The following is a 16,566-nucleotide window of genomic DNA, read 5'->3' as shown; positions in this document are numbered from 1 at the left end:
CTCTCTCTCTCTCTCTCTCTCTCTCTCTCTCTCTCTCTCTCTCTCTCCCTCTATCTATCCAACCCGCATTTCCTTTCTAGTAACAGCCTCCTCACTCCCGGCCTGTTCTTTTTAGTGCATGGGCTTGCCACAGTACTGACTGAGGTGGATGCAGAGGAGGTGAGATTCTCCAGAAGCTACAAACACAGGGATGTTCCCCTTCTTTCTTTCTTTCCTTCACTCTGTCTCTCCCTCACACACTGCATAGAATGACAATGAATTGCAAGCTGTCTACTGTGCCAGCACTGGGTGTCTGTCTGGCTCTCTGCCTGACACTTGGAATAGGCTGTGTACCCGTCTTCCTGTCTGTCCGTCTGTCTTACCAGCCTCAGAGCTTGTCTGTCAGTATAGCTGTCAGTTCACCAGGCCATATTTCAGTCTGTCTTCCTGCCAAACACTAAGATACAGACCAGGAAGGTGCAGGGGGGACATAACCCGACTCTCCTGCTCAAGTGCCCCCCCTGGTGTAAATCCTGACCCTGCCCATCGCGCTAACTAGCCCCCAACAAGGCACGGGCGAATTAGAAAGAGGCTTTGAGTCTCCAAGAGGATTTGTAACAATCCTAGTTAATTCTCTATTTTTCTTTTCTTGCCACCTCTTCTTCTGTCTCCTTCTACCTGTTTCCTTCTATTTTCTGCCTCTTTTCCACCGTCCCCTCTCCTCGGTGCCAGTCTCCTTGCTCGTTATCTATTCTGGACAGTCTGTCCCTCCTCTCTCGCCGTCAACGAGGAAGGATGAAGAAGAATGGCGCTGCTTCATAATTTATTTCTCCGCAATGTGTGAGAAAGATGGTGAAAAAGAAAAAAAAAAAAAATCGGAAAGTGTGGGATAAAAGGGAGGGTTTCTTTTTAGATTGTTGCTTTAAAAAAAAGAGAAAGAAATCCCTCCTCCCCCACAACAAATCAGAATAGAGACCCTCTCGAGGGGGGATTTTCAATTACTCGCTTTTGCCCACAAGCCAATCTGTAAAAGTGGCCCAGCTCTGAGGTGTGAACGAAAATGTCGTAATCTTGATAGGATATCCGGGCGATAAATCCAGACATGTCTGAAAGCTTCATACCTTTGCTCAAGCATCACTGCAGCCTATTTCATTTCAGATGAAGTCCAAGGAGCTCAATCGTATGCTCAACAGGTTGATCGGTTTGTTGTAGGTCAACTCCTCCGAGGCCTGTCGCCCTCTGCCTTCCTCCGCTTCCTGTAGACAGCTTCTGGTATCTCAGTCTAGCTTGACCGGCCTCAACCCTGCAGGTTCAGTCCTCGCTGGGAAGGTTCGAGCTGATGGCTGGAGATGGTGGAGGCGGTTAGGTGTGGAAAGCTTGTCGCCGGAGGGTGTATGTTGGCTTCCATGATGCCCATTTGGTGTCCATCTCTGCAGGGCTTCCGATCTGGAAGGAGAGGAAAGAGGAGAGGCAAAGTAGAGGGGTGAGAGCGTGAGAGTGCATGAAAGGTTAGTATGGTGACATTTATGCCACTCTGCCTTATCACGTACGTCATTCTCCTCCCCGTCACACTCCACCCTGCCTGTCGTCCTGCTGTCTATTCCGTCCTTGTCACTCTTCCTCCGACTTTGCTGCTTGTTTGCTCCTTCCTCCTCTCCACTCACTCTATGATTTGATCCTTTCACTCTCTCCCAAACAAGCCCCATCTTCAAACACTCCCATCTGTCACGTCTCTCTTCTACTCCCCATATCCCATCCTATATCTACACCTCGCCTGCTTTCATTATCTCATTTTCTCCTGTCTTTTTCTATAATTCCAGTTTGGCTGTCCATCACACTCCACAGTATCCAGGATGCATGTGATGGGAGCCCACTGAGAGCCGGGGAAGGACCTCTGACTGGTAAATGTGCATGAGGCAGCTGGAGGACGGCAGACCAGGCTCAAAGCATCGGTCAGGTACAAGAAGTCACACTTGAGGGGTGAAGACAGCCTGGAATTTTAATTCGAAATTCAAACTAGCATACGAACTTGGGAAAACGTAAAATATTTGATCTGCGAGGACGTATTCGAATTTGAAATTCTGCGGTGCAGAAGTGCAATGGGATGTGCCTTGTAATCCAGTCCTAAAACAAACTGTTCCTCTGATCCACTGCGTGCCCTGCCCCGAACTGCCTTTGCTCTCTTCGGTGGAGTAAAAAAGGAAATGAGCGACATGAGAGCTGTGCTGAATGTTTAATCATGACACCATCGCAGAGGTAATTGGAGGAAGCATTTCGGATTCAACACCATCGATAGAGAAATGCTTGTGGGTGTTTGCAAACTTTGTTAACTGCCTTCTAGCTACGCTAGCTTGTCACTGAAGTGAGGCGGCTGAGGCACCAGGAATGAATGAAACATTCTAAAGTGTATTTTATGAGAAGGGTACATGTGTTTTGCGTTCAAGCAAATTACATGTCAGTTAGAATTTGTTCAACCTGAAAATGTGACTGGCATCGCTATGTATCTCAAACTAATTGGGAGGCAGGTATAGTCAGCTGATATTTCGGTATAATACACGAAACAGGCATCATGTAAACATTGTTGGATTTGTGCTTTTGAGTTTTACTTTTCACACTATTTCTTTTAGGGCAAATGCAAATATTGGAATCTCTCATATTCGTCATCGAGCAGCACTGAATTGTTCGAGAAGTTTTATTCTACATATAAATAAAAAGAAGAATAAAATTGCAAAGATGGAAAAAAAATGTCCTCATTAAGATAACTTGCAGATGTCTGAACTCATTTCCATGTTGTTACACAAACAGATTTTAGATTTGGAAATAACACAGAAGATTTTCAGGCAGCATTTGAGACCTCTGTCATAACGTCGGAATTTGATTGTGCTCACTTGCATTTAATGGATGGAAATTTGGATTAGTGTCTTTTTTGAAAATCTGATCAGATTTAGTTTACACTTTGATCAATTGTTCATCTCCATGATGCACGTTGTCACATTTGTGTTCCTTTTTATTGTGCCAAAACATTCTAAGCTTTTAATTCCTCTCCATTCCTTCAGACTAACAATGTTCCAAGCAGACAGGTACGCACGCAGAGACGACAGATGGCAAAACTAATACTGGCCTCAGCTTAGACTGACGGTTGAGTTTCTTTTTTTTATCATCTCCTCATAATTGTACCGCCTTTTGTTATATAAAGATTGGCTAAATCTGAAAATAGCAGCAGGGTGACAAATCCTAACAGGTAGTCTCGCTTCTGTTACTATGCAACAGTTTGCATCTGTTGAATATATAAAAGTGACTAAAGGGACTCTTTAACAGAAAGTAAATAAAATCATGAAACAGGTTTAGTGACCCCTTCCTTCATCCAGTCTAGTCAGATGATGGTCCATTGAAAAAGGAAAATTAGAGGCCATTCTGTGTATCAGCTCCAATCAATAATGCTGTGTGGATAGATGTGACCCTCCTGTGACACCTACATCCTCCAAGGACCATTTAGTATGAGACCATACGTGTGTTTGTGTGTGTGTGCGTGTGTGTGTGTGTGTGTGTTCGCTCACTGGTTAGTCAGGGCTCAGTGTCTGTATGCGTGTGTGTCACACGTGTGAAAAGACGTAGGTGGGTGTGAATTGGTGTGCAGAAGGTAGATCAGCAAGGAGTGCAAAGAGGAAGGTGCGTGTCAAGCGAGAGACAGCGTCTGTCTCTGTGTGTCTCTGTGTGTGTGCATGTACATGTCTCAGCTGTCATGCTTGCAGCAATTAATCACATTGATCCACTTCATAAGCTTTTGTTCTACGGATCCCACACACTGAGGCTGAACACACACCTCTGCCCTCTCTGCATTGTGGCACAGATGCACACACATGAAAACGCTGTGGAAATGATTGACAGACGCAGAAATAGCAATCCTTTCACTCACACACACAAACACAGCATCTCCATTCATTGTGTCAGGAAAGAGACTCAAACGTCTTCGGTGTGTCTGAATTCAAACAGAATGTGGAGAGGAGCTTGAAGAGACCGAGAGAGGTTTTGAGGCGACGAGGGGGGAGGGGAGGGGAGACACAGCTGAAGACGGGAGGAGAGGGGACAGCGGAGAGGGAATGGGGGGAGAAGCAACAAATAGAAGTGAGCCATTCAGATTCCTTCCAAATCCATCAAACTGGACAGGCGGGTTGATGGATTTTCAGAGGACAGGCGGTGGGACGGGGGGACACAGGTGGGGGAGTGGTGGGGGAGTGATGGGGGAGTGGGTTGGAGTGCGTGAGTGGGTGAGAAACACAAGGAATCGAAGGGAAGACCCATCAGTGGTGAAAATGCTCTGAACAGAACTGCACGCTGAAGACGAGGAAGCAGACGGAGAGATTCAAGAAACGAGAAAATGAGAGGTGATGGAGAATGGAAAGAGAGAGGAGGGGGGGGGGGGGGAAAGGGAAGAGGAGGACGGACACTCACTCATTTCAGCGGGCTCTCAACAGGCGAGCACAATCCCCGCTCTGTGATCCCATCCTGGGGAAAAGGCGCAGCGAGATCCTGGAGCTCCCTCCGCTGAATACCAATGGGGCTAATATCAGCTCACACTCGCACACACCAGCGCTGTGGAGGAAAAGGCACAAACACACAGAGTCAAGTCTGAGGTAGTTGTTTGAAGAATAAAAAGCTGTTCAGTGATGCAAACGGCAGATCACAATAGAAGAGACGTTGCAGCACAACTGCCTTTGCATTCCTTTCTTCCTCTCTTATTTTCTCTTTCTTCATAAAAAAAAAAAAAACCATCAGAGGCAGTGCACAAGCTAGAGGCATCCACACACACACACACACACACACACACACACACACACAGATATTTGCAGCCTATACAAATACTTACTGAGCATATATTCAATCCCAGCGAGTCCCAAAGTCGACTCTATTCTGGTTCACAGCTCCGCGGCTTCCGAGGGTGTTGGAGAGAAATGAGTTGTCCGCTATTTTTCCCTTCCCTCCCCGAGGGTTCCTCACAGCAGTATCTGATGCAAAGATGAAAGGATGTGAAGGCAGACTCTTCGTCCTCCCTGATTGTCTCCTCATATGCAGTGTACATCCAGTTTTCCTGTATCCATTTGTTGATTCAGGTCCAATCCGCCCGCCTGCCCGTGGACTTCGCTGTGATTCCGTGACACGCGACGGCAAACTGCATTCACTTAGTCACCCTCCCTTCTGCCTCTCTCCTCTCTGTCTCTCCCCCTTGCTCAATAGTATGCCCGTACCCCCTTGGCTTTCTCCAATCTAATCAGCACTCCCTCTCTCTCTCTCTCTCTCTCTCTCCCTGCACCCTCCCACTCTCTCACCTCCCTCCCTTCTCCTTCCCAGCACCCACTCCTCTACTCTCTCTCTCTCCTAGGTATTTTTTCTCAAAGACGAATATCAACCCCCCCCCCCCCCTCCCCATTCTCTCTCTCTCTTCTCTCTGTCAGTCTCATCGATAAGCATTTGAAATAAGGGGAAAGGCAAAAAACTGGCCATGAAGGAAACACACACTATCTGAAACACACACACACACACACACACACACACACACACACACACGCCAACAGAGAGAGTAATCAGGGGGATGTGTTACATCCCTAGCCGGGGTAAACTACCCTGACAGAGTTTGACATGGCTACATGCTCGGGGTGACAAACACTATCACACCACCATGCCACTGGCCTCATACCCTATGACACACATCACGCACTGACACACACACACACACACACACATATCTACACACACACACAGCCGAATCAGATGTAAACACAGAATTGGGCTGACATACTGGGGCACATATTGACATAATGTCACTTATATGCACAAACACAAGCGGGGAAAGTCGAGGTAAACACGTAAACACGTAAACACACACACACATACATACATAAATTCTATCAGAGTTAGAGGTTAGATCAAACATGTATGCAGTCGTACACAGTGGTGCAAAGTAACTCTGTATATTTACACAAGTACTGTACAATTCGGAAGTATTCCACGTGCTTCCCTGAGTACTTACCAACATGAGTAGTTTCATTTTATGCTACTTAATACTGTATTTCAGAGGGAAAATGTCTTAATTCTACAACCTTTATTTGACAATAATAGCTACTAGTTGCTTTGTAGATTTAGAAAGATATCGTTTCCTATTTGGTTGGTTTTCATGTCTGTATTGGACAGCCGACAGTCGTGAGATGACAAGAACCAGTGATGATTACTATTTCACAATCAAACCATGTTATCATCTTAAAAAATATAATGCATTTTTATAGATTTACCATAAAGCTGTACAGTTTATATACGACACAGTATATAAAATATCAATAATGATCTCCACTTGAATTGTTAACACATAAATGCTTTTATAATAATAATGCACGACTCTGGAAAGGCCCTTACTGCACAGTGAGGACATAGTCAGTACACGTTGTATAGTTGTACTCCTACTTTCGCTTAAATTAATTATTAAAATACTTCTTCTACCACTGGGCAAACACAAATACTGTACACTCACACATTGCTGAAGATCCTTTCTCCTCTCACCAGAGCCCCCTGACACTTCATGTGGATTGTGGGACTCCCTTGAATGGAGCTGACATCCTCCTCACTATTTATAATGTTCACTCATATCAGGCACAACTCCACACCAGTGTGAGCCCACTGCAAGCAGACAGCGGTCTCCAGAGAAGCCACTCGCACTATATGGTGTCACTGCCGAACTCCCGTATGCCGCTTCTATCACACCACGCTGTCTCATCCCTCCTAACGAGACCGGGACGTTGGCCTTATGAAGCCTTCGCTCCTCTCTGGTACCCTGGTCGGTCCAAGTAGCCTTTTCAATATAGATCTTTTTCTTAACCTTGCAGCCCCGATGCTCCTGTAGCAATTCATGTTCTCCGAGGCCATTAAACTCACCGCAGTGTGTTGAATCATTGATTTTGTCACTCTCTGCATTAGGTGGCTCTATAATTGTGACAACACTGTGTTGGCCTACAGTGATTTTTGTAAGTTAAGATTTTAGAAGAGATGTTCAGTTGGAAGATTGCTGTTAGATCTTAAATTAACATTAGTAATTAATCCACATTGCTCCAGTCCAACCAAAAAAAAACACAGTGACGTGATGTAAAGAAAGGGCCTGTTTGTGTCTCCCATAGGCCTATTGACTAATACCCTCTGATTTGAGCCTTTGGATGCATCAACTCTGGTTCGTCCACTAAGCTGTCCCCTAATCAAACAGGGAAGCAAATATAGTATGTGACAATGCTGAGCTGTCTCCTCTGCTTTGGTCTCAAACAGCCCCCCCAATGCTTCATCGTGTTTTCACCTATTCACTTTGCATCTCATAAAATAATTCGCATTTCAAGATGTCTTTGTCTAGTGGGCGGACAGTGCTGGAACACCTATTACTCACTCATGCTTGGGCCTATTAGACTGCAGCCATGTCACGCCAGAGGTTCCCTTAGGCCATGGCTTCTTCTTTTTTTCAGTGTGTGTGTGTTTGTGTGGACATTTGGATATGACTGTTTCTGCATCCGTCCGACTTGCAAATTCAAAATTCTTTATTTGGCTCTGTGCACGTGTGTGTGTGTGTGTGTGTGTGTGTGTGTGTTAGGGTAGTGAGGGTTGCCTACACAGCTTACCCCTGGCTGTGACCCACAGCTGCAGTTTTTAGGAAGTCAGGAGGAGTCTCCATGCGCTGTCTCTACCATTCCATCACACCCACTGACACACGGCCCGCAGTCCCAGTGTGTGTGTGTTGTCTAATTTACCCCTCTCTTGGTTTTCAGCACGACTAGGCGACACTGAAACTGCTCTGTGAGATTGACTGCCTGTGTATTATACCTCAGTCTTTTCATGTTTGAACTATGAATTGATAATCCAACATGCAAAAACAATTCAGGAAATACAACTTAACATTACTGGAGATTCAGGCCTCACTGCAGCCACTAAAAGTCTGCTGCCACTCTCTGTTTTAGTCTCCCGCCTTTCTCTAAATATGCATTTAACAGCTGTCTCTCTCTCTCATCTCCATCCCACACCACTTTGCTCTTGACAAATTGATGTGGCGCGCTTTTACATAACAACTACATATCACGCACACATACACTCCAAATACCATCCGCAGCACAAATGTAAACCTTGCTCAACCATTACACTTCGCTGCAGGTGTTAGGGGCCCAGTGTTTACCAATGTCTTTACTTTTCTCTTTGTAGAACACAAATGGGGCTCCCGTATTAACTATTGCTTGGAAAGCATGCAGAAGAGGGGAGGGAGAGGAAGACAGAGGGAGGGGGGAGAATTGACATTCTGCCCGAGCACTGCGCTCTGCTCGTGGAATAATGATTAGCTCCTCAGCATTCTAGTCACAAATACTTCACTATCAATGAGAGAGGGAGGGGGGGGAACATGAGGGAGGGGACAGAGAGGGAGGAGACAAGCAGCGGGGGGGGGTGTGGGAAGTGAAGGGGAGAGAGGATGGAGCGCGAAAGAAGAGGAGCACACGGGGAGATACAAGGTGATCAAGGGGGCGAGGAATGAAAAAAGTGAGGAGTAATGGAGGACAGAACAGATGAGTATATAGTATGACATCAGCAGTGGACGTAGGTGCTAGTATGCTGCAGTATGCTCACACACACACACACACACAGAGGCTCGCTGCGTGTGTTCAATGTGCACGTTTAAACAAATCAAGTCAGACAATTTTGCAAGCTAAAAATGAAGCTATAGTGCAAAGCAGTGTACGCACACAAACACTGTTGTGCACCCTTGCAATGCATTCACACACAGAGAGAGCGAGAAAGAGAAATACACCACTACATGTGTGGAGACTACTTTGTCAAAGTCACAGCAGGTACAGCCACCTCAGCAAAGAGAGAGACAGAGGCTATGTCGCAGGGGGGGGGAAGAGAGGGAGAGACAGAACAGGGGAGAGATGGATAAAAAAAGAAAAAAGGATAGGACAGAGGGTGCAGAGGAAGCATGTGCAAGTAATAAATATGTAACCACAAAGCATAGAGAATGATAAATGTAAACCATTACTTAAATAGGTCAATCATACATTAATAACTATGATATGTTAATAGAGTCGGGAAGTCAGCTGTAGCCGACTGAGTAAGTTTGCATAAGTGTGCTCACTTAGTCAAATACAAAGAACTACATCATGTTTTTGCACGCCCCCCTAACTCAGACTCTATTTTTTTTAAGATGGATTATCATAAAGAAGTGAAATGTTTTTTAATTAAGATGGAAAGTCTTGCGATGCGGTGTTATAATTTAATAATGTCACTTGTAGAGCAGAGCAAATGGTATCAATCACTGTAATAGATAACATTAATATTTAACGGCATAAACAATAGATGGAACAAATGTCGATGGTGTGATTTTAGACAGCCGAACATTCTTAAATGTACATCAGTTCTGCTAAAGTGCATCTACAGCTTCATGCTGTTGCACATGGCATTGCATCTTAATCATCCCAATGTCTCCGGGCTGCATGTGTAAAAGAGACAGTAAACAGTAACAGTAAAGTAGAGCCACTAAGGTTATTTGGATGCATGCTTTTGACTAACATATATAACACACCCCGAGCAGAGGTCACTGTTGTCCTTTGAGGTTCTATTTGTACATCTTTGAGAGTGTATAAAACCTAATAAAACATGTCTGACTCTCATATAAAAACAGTATTATTTCTCTCGTCGGGACATATTGTGTAGCGCTGCACACACGGTGCATTGACCTTAACGTGATTTATGATATTTTCCTTCTCCTTTAGCATTACCGCGATATGTGATTTTCACTGGTAACATTTTTGACCTTTAATGGATGATAGTTTTGCTGTTATACGAATATTGCGTCCCTTAGAAACACAGTACATTGCAGTGTTACGTATAGTTCTTTGTTTAAGGGCTGGATGAAATCAGTTGCCTCTCTATCAGGCCTAACTGCTAAGGGCAACAATTACTCGTGTGCATAAATGCATCAATCGATCCATTGAGAATGATCATACAGCACATGAAGACATTACAACACACGTCACTTTAAAGACAAAAACGGCAACACCACAATTACTATCAAGAAAAAAAGGCAAACCGAATTTTAAATCGTGTTACCTTGGAAACAAAGAAGCGATCTCCAATTTGCCAAGATGTCAATAAAAATGTCATCATCAAAACATGAATTCAACACTGCAGGGACTTCAGGATCTCCGGGGTGGTTAGTGGGTTTACGGAGACTGCACAGACTTTTACTGTTGGTCTATAGTTCTTATTTCCAATGATTTACTGGAACACACCTCCAGGATATTGTAGCCTAATCGTGCACTTACATTTGTAGCGTGTCCTTTTTAGACAGATCATTATATCATTACTGTGTAGACCATTGTACTAGAGGCCCATATTTCAGACTTAAATATATATACATTTAACAGGAAGTCAAGAGTACTGATAATGCAGCCACTAAAAGTCTGCTGTCACTCTCTGTTTTAGTCTGCCTCCTTTCTCTAAATATGCATTTAACAGCTGTCTCTCTCTCATCTCCCAGACAGACAGACAGACAGACAGAAAGAAAGAAAGCGCTAAAAGTCCAGGATATATATATAGCTAAAAAAACGCTAACAGTAGAGGATATACAGTGGGTACGGAAAGTATTCAGACCCCTTTAAATGTTTCACTCTGTTTCATTGCAGCCATTTGCTAAAATCAAAAAAGTTCATTTTATTTCTCATTAATGTACACTCGGCACCCCATCTTGACAGAAAAAAACAGAAATGTAGAAATTTTTGCAAATTTATTAAAAAAGAAAAACTGAAATATCACATGGTCATAAGTATTCAGACCCTTTGCTCAGTATTGAGTAGAAGCACCCTTTTGAGCTAGTACAGCCATGAGTCTTCTTGGGAATGATGCAACAAGTTTTTCACACCTGGATTTGGGGATCCTCTGCCATTCTTCCTTGCAGATCCTCTCCAGTTCCGTCAGGTTGGATGGTGAACGTTGGTGGACAGCCATTTTCAGGTCTCTCCAGAGATGCTCAATTGGGTTTAGGTCAGGGCTCTGGCTGGGCCAGTCAAGAATGGTCACAGAGTTGTTCCGAAGCCACTCCTTTGTTATTTTAGCTGTGTGCTTAGGGTCATTGTCTTGTTGGTCTGAGGTCCAGAGCACTCTGGAGGAGGTTTTCTTCCAGGATATCTCTGTACTTGGCCGCATTCATCTTTCCTTCAATTGCAACCAGTCGTCCTGTCCCTGCAGCTGAAAAACACCCCCATAGCATGATGCTGCCACCACCATGTTTCAATGTTGGGATTGTATTGGGCAGGTGATGAGCAGTGCCTGGTTTTCTCCACACATACCGCTTAGAATTAACGCCAAATAGTTCAATCTTGGTCTCATCAGACCAGAGAATCTTATTTCTCATAGTCTGGGAGTCCTTCATGTGTTTTTTGGCAAACTCTATGCGGGCTTTCATATGTCTTGCACTGAGGAGAGGCTTCCGTCGGGCCACTCTGCCATAAAGCCCCGACTGGTGGAGGGCTGCAGTGATAGTTGACTTTGTGGAACTTTCTCCCATCTCCCTACTGCATCTCTGGAGCTCAGCCACAGTGATCTTTGGGTTCTTCTTTACCTCTCTCACCAAGGCTCTTCTTCCACGATTGCTCAGTTTGGCTGGACGGCCAGGTCTAGGAAGAGTTCTGGTCGTCCCAAACTTCTTCCATTTAAGGATTATGGAGGCCACTGTGCTCTTAGGAACCTTGAGTGCTGCAGAAATTCTTTTGTAACCTTGGCCAGATCTGTGCCTTGCCACAATTCTGTCTCTGAGCTCCTTGGGCAGTTCCTTCGACCTCATGATTCTCATTTGCTCTGACATGCACTGTGAGCTGTAAGGTCTTATATAGACAGGTGTGTGCCTTTCCTAATCAAGTCCAATCAGTTTAATTAAACACAGCTGGACTCCAATGAAGGAGTAGAACAATCTCAAGGAGGATCAGAAGAAATGGACAGCATGTGAGTTAAATATGAGTGTCACAGCAAAGGGTCTGAATACTTATGACCATGTGATATTTCAGTTTTTCTTTTTTAATAAATTTGCAAAAATTTCTACATTTCTGTTTTTTCTGTCAAGATGGGGTGCTGAGTGTACATTAATGAGAAATTTTTTGATTTTAGCAAATGGCTGCAATGAAACAGAGTGAAAAATTTAAAGGGGTCTGAATACTTTCCGTACCCACTGTATAGCTAAATAAAGCCCTAAAAGTAGATGATATATAGCTGAAAGTGCTAAAAGTAAATGATATACTGTATATAGCTGTAACGCTAAAAGTAGCCCGCTACTTGACTTAAAACATATCGGACATTAGCTAAAAGCTAATGGATAAACTGTTGAAACGTCTTTTGCATCGAACATAAAGGGTCACATACATGAAAACACTAGAAATATTATACTAGTATAACAAATAACAAATACTGTTGTTTTTTTAAACGCCACACTAAGCAATGTTGAACAGTTGACATCCGCTCTAACGTCACTGCTACTTCTACCTGGAGGTGCAGCATAAGGCAGCACCAGAGCTCGTGGTGTCCTCCACCTGCACGGGACACCGTGATGTCAGCGAGTTTACTGACGCGAGAGCTGAATGTGCACATTGCTCTCCTGAGGGTCACTTGGGTATTTTTAGTGTTTATGATATGAAAAGAGGTGAGAATCAAAAGGGATGCCCAGGGTGAGGGCAGCTACTGCATGTGTGCGTGTTTCTCCTGTTTTAATTTGTAACAAGGACATTCCTAACTCTGACGGTTGTTTTAGGGCCATGAATCTGCATAATCGTCCATTACATTTGGTTGTATTGAAAGATTTAAAAAAACAACTCTTTTGCCCGCCTGCTTCTACAGCCTATAAATGCCATGAATAATTTAAATACACAATTGTAGAAACGATCGCACGTACAAGCCTAGGTTTATATTCATATCAGCTTTGAGCATGCATGATTATGAATCATATACTTGCCATTGGTTTGTGTGCATTTTCATCAGTGAAGTGAAAAATAGAGTTTAGTTTATACACTTGCCACGTCAGTTTTCAGTGACATTGAAAATATTTCCTGTCAACTGAAGGTTGACGTTCTTTTACCAAAAGGTGTCCTTGAAATTGTTTTATAAAAACTCACTGGTGCCAAGGTCCTTACCCTTGCCGACATGATATAACGTACAAATCACACTTAAAGTCGTAAGTTAAACTATAGTCTTCAAGATTTTCTGGTTTCAAAAATCAGATTTTGTTTATCCGTCCTCATCACCGATCCAGAACCCCCCAAAAAAACAAAACAAGAGCACAATGTTAAGTCTGAGCTCAGGCATAAACACAGTCAAGAATACACTTCTGTAAAGCAAATAGATCCATTATACTTCAGGCAGGCTGCTTCCCGAGAGCATACAAGTCTCATGATTTCACCTCCAGCGTCAACAACGTCCTTACACATCTGCGTGTTTGTTGAGTGTTTTCAGCCTCAATGTTTGGCAGCATGTATGATAAACGGCACTCCAGCAGAATATCAGCGCTCAAGATGTTCTAGGAGGAAAAAAAAAAAAGCATGTATTTATGGACTGGTTGCCTGTTGACTCTCTCTCAGAGAAGCATTGAATAGCAGCTAGATTCTTGGCTCTGGCTTCGTTTTGCTCCCGAGGAGCCCTCTATATTTCCTGATGTGCTACTCACACTCTGCAGGAATGCTGCTATTTCCCCATTTCAGTACTCCGTGAAATCATCAGCATTTCTTCCTCCATGACATGAAAACAAACTAAGACAGATTGCCTGTGTGTGTGTGTGTGTGTGTGTGTGTGTGTGTGGTTTCAAACCCCCCGTCAGCAATCACTGGGTGGGAGACAGCCATAAACTGTGCTTTGGAAGCCTATAATGGTCTAGTGCAGAGCTGGCAAAACTTATATCATATTATGCCCCTTCCCATTTAGACACAAATTGGATCATTATTTTTGATAACTATACAGCAAGTGCTGAATAATTTCATTGCTCTACTTGCCACTGCATAATGCTGCACTTCAGCTAAATCATCATAGATCTCGCCGTATCCTTGTTACCATTGTATTTAATTACAGCACAAAACCAATCGATAACATAAATGCTCTGTAAATTATCGGAACATGGGAGTTGATCCATACACACGTGTCTACTTCGTCCTGCCTTTCAGTAACATTAGTGTGCATGTGACAGAGCTGTCCGCTCACTTGTTTGTATATTTCGCAGTAGAAGACCCCGTATTGACCATTTACAGCGGGGCCTGTAAAAACCATCCCAGCTGATGGGACGGGGGTAATGCCCCTCGTGTCACGCACCCTATAAATTGATGGACGCTCACAAGTGTGAAAGCTGAAGCGTTTTATTATAAAGAAAGCAGAAGACATTTCAGGGGTCGCCACTCGTCTTCCCCTAATAAATAGGGGCTGTAAATACATATATAATCAAAGGCCAATTTAACAATCTGTTTGTTCATTTAAAAGGTACATTCTGTTCCCCCGAGCATTCATGCGTGTATGAACCTTTTATGAACTTTTTGAACCAGGTTATCCAATTTTATTCTCAAGAAAAGAACCTGGCTTAGAAACCTATCAAACAATATATATATTTATAAAAAAGTAATTACTCAATATGCTTCAATTATCAAACTTTTGACTCGAGCAGTCTATATTCTCAACTAGTCTACCGTGTTGCCATTTCCACAATAGTTTTTGAATCCTCCATTTATACGGTCTCCTCCACAATGAACTCGATGGCGTGATGCGATTGCGACTGGTTCGTCTCCACCATGGTGATTTCATTTCCGTCCATGGTGATCGTGGGAACATTAATGCCCTGAGCTCCCAGAACAGAGGAGGGCAGGATGACGACCTGCGAGGTGCCGTCCATGCCGGTGAACTGATCGGCCGGGATCATGACCGTGTCGCCGCCTCCTTCGGTCCCCTGCAGCACGTAGATGGTCTGCACCGAGCCAGAATCTATCTCCCCTGTGGCGGCCAGAGAGGACAGCACCTTGGCCCCCTCAAGCACCTTCTGTACGTGGGCGGCCTCGGCGTCCTGTGCAGCCTGCTCCGCGCTGTCCATGGGCAGGTCTCCGTGCAGCCGGATGTGTTTGTCCAGGTTGGAGCGAGAGCGGAAGGCCGCCGGGCAGTGGGGACAGGGGTACGGCTTCTCCCCGCTGTGGGTGCGGGCGTGCTCGGTGAGCCGGGCGGCCACGCTGAAACTCTTGCCGCAAATCCAGCAGCAGAAAGGGCGGATGCCGCTGTGGATGCGCTCGTGGTCCTGCAGATGGGGCAGCTGGCGGAAGCGCTTGCCACATGTGGCGCACTGGTGGAGGAGAATGGGGGACGGTGGAAAAGTGTTTAAAACACAGAAAGGTAAGGAGGTGTCAAGAAAGTACAGTTCACAACAGTGCCAATGCACAAAACTCTACTACAATTAGTATTATTCTAAAGATGCAGCGGGGGTAGAAGAGCAGGGGGGGGGCCAGATTCAAAGGAATAAAAAGAACACAAGTGTGTTACACAATTTCTTTCATAACCTATTAATCCCCCGATTATTTTCAGACAATCAGTTAGCCGTTTGCTTTATGAATCATCAGAGGACGGTTTAAAAATTACAATTTCCGAGCAAATATTTACATTTAAGAAGCTGGAACCAGAAAATAGTTTTTTTGCGTGATGAATGACGAACAATTATCAGAGTATCTGCGGACTAATATCTGTTGGCCAACTAATGGATTAATGGTTGCAGCTCTACAAGTGTGTAAGGGATAGTACACACTTGTACTATCCCTTACACACTTCTGCTTTGTGCCACCTGAGCGCAGACAATGAACTTCAACCAGATACGAGATTAAACCTGAGGCTCGACACAACAACGACTTCGTTGTGCTTTGCTTTGATTCCTACTGGGGACACTCAGATCGAATCTGTAACCCCCGTTTGTCAGTTTTGCAGCGTCAGTATCTCTGTGAGATATACTCGAATGAAATCACCTTTCCAGATAGTTTGCGCTTCATATACTTGGTAAATAAATATAGTTATCCCTCCAGGAACACACAGGATATTTCATTAAAATTCCTTACCATAATGCTTGAACATATGTCCATAGAATGCCTGATAGATACGGCCACAGAATTGAAATCAATTTCTACAGTCGGATGTGCCGTGATGGGCTTGGGTATGTCTATGGTTGATGTCCTGCCTCGTCACCAGAGCAACAGGGAGAGAGTCCCAGAATAGTAACAGACACGGGGTGGGGGGGGCCTGTCATTAATCACAGGTACACAGGGAGGGAGGAAACACCCGCAGAACACACGCTGCACATATGACCATGGTCCGGAACCGGAGCGATGGCCACAGCCATGAGCGGGAGTGACCATGGGGGTGAAGAAGTGCTGGATATCAATTTAAAATACGGCCGTTAGAGGGTTTGAAAGCATTTTATAAGAAAAAGGACAAAATGTGATTCAGAAGGAGAGAGAGATATTCCCTTTTTATGCAAACACACACACACACACACACACACACACACACACACACACACACACA

General features: G+C 44.3%; 1 protein-coding gene and 1 long non-coding RNA gene across 5 annotated transcripts in view; both read right to left on the bottom strand.

Annotated features, from left to right (window-relative positions):
* Positions 1 to 6: 6 nt before the first annotated feature.
* LOC116386945 (uncharacterized) lies at positions 7 to 5,264 on the bottom strand. The gene is made up of 3 exons (XR_004212988.1): positions 4,847 to 5,264; positions 4,432 to 4,572; positions 7 to 1,425 (listed from the first exon to the last, which is right to left on the bottom strand). It is a non-coding gene; the product is annotated as an uncharacterized LOC116386945 (long non-coding RNA).
* A 7,805-nt stretch (positions 5,265 to 13,069) lies between these two features.
* The window catches only part of znf574 (zinc finger protein 574), an 18,163-nt gene continuing 14,666 nt past the window's right edge, over positions 13,070 to 16,566 (bottom strand). For all 4 annotated transcript variants that reach the window (XM_031853535.1, XM_031853536.1, XM_031853533.1 and 1 more), the window contains exon 10: positions 13,070 to 15,340. In XM_031853535.1, the coding sequence (XP_031709395.1) occupies positions 14,738 to 15,340 (603 nt within the window). In that variant the 3' untranslated portion in view covers positions 13,070 to 14,737. The remainder of the gene's footprint in view (positions 15,341 to 16,566) is intronic.

The sequence above is a fragment of the Anarrhichthys ocellatus genome, unplaced genomic scaffold (assembly GCF_004355925.1).
Source record: "Anarrhichthys ocellatus isolate YVR2014 unplaced genomic scaffold, GSC_Weel_1.0 scaffold13, whole genome shotgun sequence".
NCBI lineage: Eukaryota > Metazoa > Chordata > Actinopteri > Perciformes > Anarhichadidae > Anarrhichthys > Anarrhichthys ocellatus.
The sequence above is the reverse complement of the archived record's forward strand: the minus strand, read 5'-3'. Positions and strand labels throughout refer to the sequence as shown.